General features: G+C 42.8%; 1 protein-coding gene across 1 annotated transcript; it reads right to left on the bottom strand.

Annotated features, from left to right (window-relative positions):
* Positions 1-310: 310 nt before the first annotated feature.
* On the bottom strand, positions 311-7,590 carry LOC139324178 (nicotinamide riboside kinase 2-like). Its single transcript, XM_070953884.1, has 8 exons — positions 7,349-7,590; positions 5,158-5,248; positions 4,011-4,056; positions 3,650-3,824; positions 2,524-2,595; positions 2,303-2,409; positions 1,746-1,837; positions 311-470 (listed from the first exon to the last, which is right to left on the bottom strand). Exons 1-8 carry the CDS (start codon positions 7,372-7,374, stop codon positions 465-467), a joined length of 615 nt encoding a protein of 204 aa, XP_070809985.1. The 5' UTR covers positions 7,375-7,590; the 3' UTR covers positions 311-464.
* Between the last annotated feature and the right edge of the window lie 273 nt (positions 7,591-7,863).

Below are 7,863 nucleotides of genomic sequence, written 5' to 3'. Positions count from 1 at the left end.
AGTCATGGTTTCCTATGCAGGACCTTTTCCAGCAACGATGTCTCTGCTCAACTTCTCAATGGTTGGTGAAGTGTCATAGCTTGGTGGACAGATAAGAACTTTGAAAAAGAGAAGGAACTGCTTCAGTATCCAACAGAATAGCTTTGAAAAAGTCAGGCAGCTGGAGACCTCAAAAGATCCTCTTTTCCTGACTTGGTATGTAAGGTCCCTGCCAAAGGGACCTATCCAGATGAATAAAAGGATGCCTGTCTTGATATAAAGCAGCTTTCTGAAGACTGCATTAAGCAAAAAAGCACAATTCCCACAAAGATACCATAAAAAAGTAGTAGTTGTGTTTTAATCAAGGCCAGATTTTAGACCCTTACAATCAGGATTTATACAAAATCACCTTTAACTCAGCATACACACACGTTAAAACACAGTTACCGAAGATATATCTTCTTAGGAGTGTCCCAGCCATTTCTTTATTGCTGTTAGAAGGGGGGGGGGGAGAAAGTACAGTGAATCGGTGTTGCATATCTTTGTAAATACAGCAAAGCTATCATTCTAGTCCAGGGGTCAGCAACCTGCAGCTCTGGAGCCAGCATGCGGCTCTTTCATCCTTCTGCTGCGGCTCCCTGTTGCTGCCACAATTTCGAGGAGCTTCCGGTTATGGGGAGGAAAAGCACAGCAGACCAGGAAGAGATTCTATGGCAAGGGGCAGGTTTTCCTGTCAGCTCCACAATTGATAGGGCTTTCAGTTAGGACAGGTAGAGGAAAAAGGATGCCGCGGTAGGTATGGTGGGGGAACCTGATTTCCGGTCGGCTCCAGAATTGAACGGGGGGCTTCCTGTTAAGACCTTTGTGGCTCTTCGAGTGTTTAAGGTTGCCAACCCCTGTCCTAGTCTCATAGACCCAGATGTTCCATTGAAATCAATAGCACTATGTTCCAGTAGAAGTTTAGGAATTCATGGTAAAGAGAAAATTTTATTAGAAGCGTAACTTCAAATGGTCCCTGAAAGACCGGTTCGTAAATGAGGACTACCTTCATCATAACTTTTTCATGTCTTTTTAAGGAGTATACGTACAAAAAGCAGGAAATATATTTTCAAAATCCGAACAAGCCACTGTACTGTGGAAGTTCTGTGGAACCATTTCGAATTAAGTTTGGTAAAACAAAAACCCAGAATATTTTAATTGCTCCGGGTTTCAAATGAAACAAAAGCAGAGGGATCCTGAAGTGATTTTATAGAATGAGCAGGGAAAGGCTATTGTCGCCCTCCAATTCTCCTCCCCAGCAGTTTGCAAGCATAACATATCCTATAAGCTAAAGTTTCCCAACCCACCGCCAGTGTCCCAGTATGGCCCATTCTACCAGCTCCCCAGTGCCATCCTTTCTGTGCCTCCTCTAGGATGTAATAACTGAAAACACCAGTTCACTTATTGTATAGTTGAACAGTTTCATGAGTAGGCAGCAAGCGCAACTCATTGTCTCCCAATTCTAGCATCTTCCCTTCTCTTCCCAGTCACTAACGTCCTTGATCTTTTCCAAATTTCATACCAAACCATTGTTTTGGAACAACCACTTTTTGACCTATGTCAGAACAATTCCATCTTTATCAGGAAGCCTTTGAATAGTACAGTAAGTGCTGAATTTTTACATTTGTAATCAATGCTCAAAAAAAAAAAAAAAAAGTTGCTAGGATTTCTTTGCATGTAATAATCTGCACGTGATTTGCTCCCATGCTTTTAAGTAAAATACATACCTGCATCTGAATCAGTTCTTCTAAGTTGTTCTGGATGTGATTGTAAACTATGCCAAAAAGTTCCTCCCTTGGTTTTGTCCCATCCAAATGAACTGGAATATAAGCAGCAACATTTGAAAATATGAACAATTTTGCTGAGTTCAGTATATTTATTTTTCATTAGGTGAAATAAAGCTATATATTGCAGATTATTACAAATTTAGTAAATAAGAGCTTGTTCGAACTATGCTTTCTTTAAAACTGTGGCTATTATAAAGCTACTAATCTTCACTAAATAACAGAACCAGACAACTAAGTAAAACTATTCTGATTTTCTGACCCAAGCAATCCCTATTCTTTTCATTTTCAGTTTGTGGGTAGAGCTGCAAAGTAAATGATAAACAGAAGTAACTATAAACTGTTACAGTTTAAGTCAAATTATTATTTTTTGTAACATGTTATATTTGCAAACCCTGGGAATGTTATTTGAAGGCCTACATTTTGAAACAAGATTATCCAATTTAGCAATATAAGAAAATCAAATTCAAAAGGGGCTTCCAAAATCCAGTTGAACTTACCAACGTCAACGTTAAGGTTGTCCATCACCTTCTTATGTTTGATGTACATGGGCCAGACATGACCATCAAATAATCCAGGTGGATCTGGGACGGTGTAATTCCTTGAACTAGAGACACACAAAAATCCATTTGACCTTGGGTTGTTTATGTAGATCTTTTAAAGCCATCCAGTCCTTCTAGATATCCACCTCTAAATGCAGCTTCTCATATCATGGACTTACCTTCTCCTCCTCTTACATTCTTCGTAAGGAATAGAAAGAAAATACCGGGCGTCAAAAACATCGATCAGGGGTCTGAAAAGTAGGAAAACCACTCAATTTTGTTACATAACTAAACACAAGGCTAGGCAAAGTCCTATCTTGTGCACTATCATATTTTTAAACATGTCTGTAAGCCTCTGGGAAAATCACCACCAGAAAAATGAAGCCTTCCCCATAAGGGAAGACATACTGACTTTGGCACAGCTCAAACTATTTACATATCTATTCTCTTACAAATCACTAAATGCTTTTTCCAAAACCATTTTAAGTCAGCCCCCAGTATTGATCACAACTGCACTTACATAGCATGTTAAACTATTAGTTGTTTTCTTATTCTGGCTGGGGAATTCTGGGAATTGAAGTTCACACATCCTAAAGTTGCCAAATTTGAGAAATATTAGCCTATGTCCGTGATGGCAAACCTATGGCACGTGTGCCAGAGGTGGTACGCAGTACCGTGGGCACATGAGCCGTTGCCACAGTTCAGCTCCGCCGCGCACACATTGCATTTTGGGGATTCGGCCATGCACGCATTCGCACGTGCTCTTTGGGCACTTGGTCCAGAAAAGGTTAGCTATCACTGGCCCACTCCCAAAGAATCTTGGAATATTTTAGGCTGCAATTCCTTCAGATGTATCTGGGTTTTTTTCCCCAGTTCTTTTTCAGTAAACTTCTAGGGATTTTTTACCAACCTAAACCTCTTCTGCCTGGTTTATGCCCTGTAATAGGTCAGTTATCAGCTATGGGTTAAATGCAACTGAACATTCCCTTAAGAAAGTGCTCCTCCTTCGTGCTTCTTTATATATATATATATAATCTGGGAGCACTGGAACAAGTAAAATTTATCTACTCGCCACCTGCTCTCATGTACATTGAACAATCAAAATGGTTCACACCACGCCTGTTGCATTATCTGCCAAATACTTGCTAAGAATAAACAAGTGTTAGCATGTACTTGATTAGATACAGAAAACTGGGACAGCCCTCAAGATATTTGAAACTTTTATTTGCCAGCAAAAATATGACCGAAATACCAGGACCTTTAGAACATTCTACTATTGGAAGTCATTGCCTTGACTTCAGTTACCTGTAAGTATAAAGTAAAAATCCTTCCACAATGAGAATATGAATGGTGTCATCGTTTTCCTCTATGGTGCTGGTATCAAGTGTATTAATGCCGTGGGATCGCTCAAACTTGACTGGATTTTTCATCCAGGCACTGATGGTATTCATCATTGCATCCATATCCAAAGCACTAATAACTTAAGGCAAAAGAACAGAAATATTAGCTCCAAAGGGAGAGACAAACAGTATAATGAGATAAAAAATACCCTGCTCTCAGCAGGTGATCAAGCTTGCATTCTTATTCTTCCTTCTGTTCATTGACTAGTTCTGCAATAGAACTAAAGGGTTTTTAAAATAACTACATTGATATGAATAGAACTTACCATCGTACTGTTTAAATCCATCTTCAACCTGTATCTCATCTTGGGGCTGAAACAGAACAAAAACTGTCTGCAGAGCTAGTCACAGATTTCCTAAGGCTAAATTTTAAGAAGAACAAGAGGGATAAAAGCATTTTTAAAGGGACTCTCTGGTAATTTTAGCGCTCATATTAAAAGATGATAGCTGGACTTTCAATAACTTACATAATACAGGGTCACAAGGCAATAAGTGACTTAACCCTTTATCTCCTCACTAACAAATACACACCTATCCTACTTTCAAAACAGTAGTCATGCCAACTGAATATTAGGATCTTATCCAGTAACTACAGGAAACCTTTATGTCCCAACCCTCCAGAAGTAAACTGATATATGACAAAAACACATTAAAGGAAAGACTAATACTTAAAGACTTAGCAGAACAACATTAAACTCCATGTAGTTCATAAGATGGGAAAACAGATGTCAGATACTAATTGTGATTCTGCAAACATGTGGAATTCAGTGTATTGATACGATGAAAAAGGATTGGAGAAAAGTATGAAAAGATTGAGACAGTCTGCAAAGGTGGACAAAAACTTAGGCTGAAGATGTTCATTTAGAGGCAAATTATAGTTCGCTATGCATCTAAAAAAGCATCCTAATATCCAAAGAGGGTTTAGTACAAAGTAAGCAAAAAAGGGGGTTTCTTAATGTGCCATCTGGCCATTTTCTCTGTTGTCTTTTATTCTAAGCTAAATGTAAGCAAACCAATATGCATTTGAAAGGAGTTATGAGCAAGCAATCAGAATCCTTAGTCTTGCTGTTAAAAAACTGGATTTATTGCCTCTGTATCTGCTTATTCGGTAGATTCTCCAAAAGGGAATTTAGAACAATTCTGCCTTAAGTTATCCTGAGGAGTTATCCTAACTCAGTTCTGTCTGTTGCAAATGTCATAGCAGTTCCCATCAATTACATGGGCAGAATGTTAGGCTTTAATTGTAGTGAGACCGTCACAAAGAATAAGCTCACATGCTAACCATCAGCACATTTCCAAAGATATCCTTTACCCACACATTCCAGTCAGGAAGAGGAAATTCCGTAATGGCTTTTGGGTGCCTGACAAAATCAAACGGGAGGAAAAGCAAACAAACTAATTTTCCCGACCCACCTTAAAGAAGTCATCTTGATGGACCACACTGCAGTTGGGCAGCGACTGGGTGAGTTTGTTAGTCAAGGTGGTCTTGCCGCCGTTCGTGATCCTATAATGGGAATTTCAGACGATGGGTTATCAGCAAACACGGGGAATCAAAACATTTGTAAATTACAGAAATTCCACTTAGGATGGAGAAATGTGAAGTTGGGTGGAAATGAGAGGAATTGGTTCATCCAGCTTCCAGGATTGAAGGCAGACCAGAATCAGGTTCTCCCCGCTCCTGATTCACACACCCAACCCTGGCTCTCTCCTACCATCTCTCTAATCCTTTTCCTTGGGGAGGAAGATCGAAATAAGCAAAAGAACAACTGGCTGCGCACCCTGAATGGCATAGGGCAGTGATGGCTAACCTTTTTGCCATCGAGTGCCAAAAGCGGGGGGAGCACGGCGGGGAGGTTGAGCACGCATGTGCCCACACCCATAGTTCAATGTGCCCCACCCCCCCGTGCATACGTGTGTGACCCCCCCCACGCTCCCTCCACTTTGGTACACGATGGCACACTGGGCCAGGTAGGCCCCTTTTTCAGCCTCCCCAGGTTCCAGAAGCTTTCTAGGAGCCTGGGGAGGGCAAAAACAGCCTTCCCCAGCCTCCAGAGGCCCTCTGGAGGCCAGAAACAGCACGTTTCCCGACTTACCATGGGCCCAGAAGGCCCGAAAATCAGCTGGCCGGCACGCACATGTGCGCTGGAGCTGAGCTAGGGCAACGCTCGCGTGCCCATAGATATGGCTCCATGTGCCACCTTTGGTACGCGTGCCATAGGTTCGCCATCACAGGCATAGGGTCTCCTGCTTGAGCAGGAAGGTGGACTAGAAGACCTCTAAGGTCCCTTCCAACTCAGTTATTCTGTTGAAACAACTAGACACAAGGAGTTTTTTCCCCGAATGCCATCACTCTGCTTAACAACTAATTCCCACAACAGTCAAATAATTTACTAAGACTGTATTACTATTATTCTCTTCCTTACTAGTATCTATCTCTTCCCACTTACTACTATAACCATGTTGCTTGTATCTTTCAATTATATTGTTTTTGTCTCCTAGTACGATTTGATAGCTTATTAGTAATCTTGACTATCACTAAGTGTTTATTGGTTCGATTTATATGCCGTCCTTCTCCGGAGACTCAGGGTGCTTTACAATGCGTTAAGCAATAGCCTTCATACTTTTGTATATACCTGCTTAGTAGGGCTTTTGCTCCCCCCACCCCCAGCGGTGTTCTTTTTTTATACAAAGTCAGCTTACTGCCCCAACAAACCGGGTCCTCATTTTTACCTACCTCGAAAGGATGGAAGGCTGAGTCAACCTTGAGCCTGGTGAGATTTGAACTTGCAGTAATTGCAGGCAGCTGGTGTTACTTAACAGCGCTTTAGTCCGCTGCGCCACCAAGGCTCATTGTTGTATCTTTTTATTCTTGATGAATGTATTTTATTCTCCTTATGTATACTGAGAGTGTATGCACCAAAGACAAACTCCTTGTGTGTCCAATCACACTTGGCCAATAAAGAATTCTATTCTATTCTATTCTATTCTATTCTATTCTATTCTATTCTATTCTATTCTATTCTATTCTATTCTGATGATTCTTGATGAACGTATTTTGTCTTTTTATGTACACTGAGAGCATATGCACCAAAGACAAATTCCTTGTGTGTCCAATCACACTTGGCCAATAAAGGATTCTATTCTGTTCTGTTCTGTTCTGTTCTATTCTATTCTATTCTATTCTAAAACAGCCATTTGGTCTCAAAATGAAACACGAAGTGGCTGCACCATCTGGTTATCGATTGCATTAGATCATCCCTGGAAAAGGCGGGCGGGGAAGCGGGAAACCCCCTTCCTCCCCTTGAGAATGAATGCATTTTTAAGCCCCCCTTGAGAGTTAATACACTTTTTTTGTAAAAAAAAAAAAAAAAAAAAAAAAAGCAACAATGCAGACTGGAGGCGGGGGTGGGGGGGGGAAGAGGACAACCAAAGGCACCCAGGAATAATCACGGCGCCTGCCGGGGAAAAAAGCAGCAGCTGCGGCACCGGCGCCAACAGCTGCAAGCATAGAATGGGAGTCCCGCACGTGGAAGGCTCTCCCCCCACTGCGCAGGCGCGAGAGCACCCCGCGCCCAAGCCCCCCCTCCCCCCTCCTTCTCCTCACCCGCCGATGCCGAGGATGACTTTCATGGTGCCGCGAGCGCGCTGGCCTCACACAGGGGTCCGCGGGAGAGTCCGGCGATGGAAGAGGAGGAGGAAGAACCGGGAGGAGGGGGAGAAAAGGAAAAAAAAAAAAAGAGCCACGAACGTCAACTGCCGAGAGGAGCCATAGCGGCGGAGACAACGGCGACGAGGGAGGGAAGCCGACCGCGCTCCCGCCAAGCCCTCAGACGAAAGAAGGCGCCGCAATCGCCGCGCGGACCCTTACCCCCGCCCACCGCCTTCTGACGCGCTTGAACGCTCGCTCATTGGCGACGGGTGCTGCCAATCGCCGGGTTTTTTCCCCTCCCTGTGCCTTTCCCATCCAATAAAGGACTGGAAACGAGGCCAGGCTCTCTCCGATTGGTGGGTTTGCTGTTGGGCCGGCCTCTCTCTCTCTCTCTCGTCCCCCTGTGTGTGGTGACGCCTCGCCAGTTGTATTCTGACAGGCGGATAAGAGACGGTCACATGTCCTTTTTA

This window comes from Pituophis catenifer, unplaced genomic scaffold (assembly GCF_029215685.1).
Source record: "Pituophis catenifer annectens isolate HBS135680 unplaced genomic scaffold, rPitCat1.0.hap2 SCAF_14, whole genome shotgun sequence".
NCBI classification, from domain to species: domain Eukaryota; kingdom Metazoa; phylum Chordata; class Lepidosauria; order Squamata; family Colubridae; genus Pituophis; species Pituophis catenifer.
The sequence above is the reverse complement of the archived record's forward strand: the minus strand, read 5'-3'. Positions and strand labels throughout refer to the sequence as shown.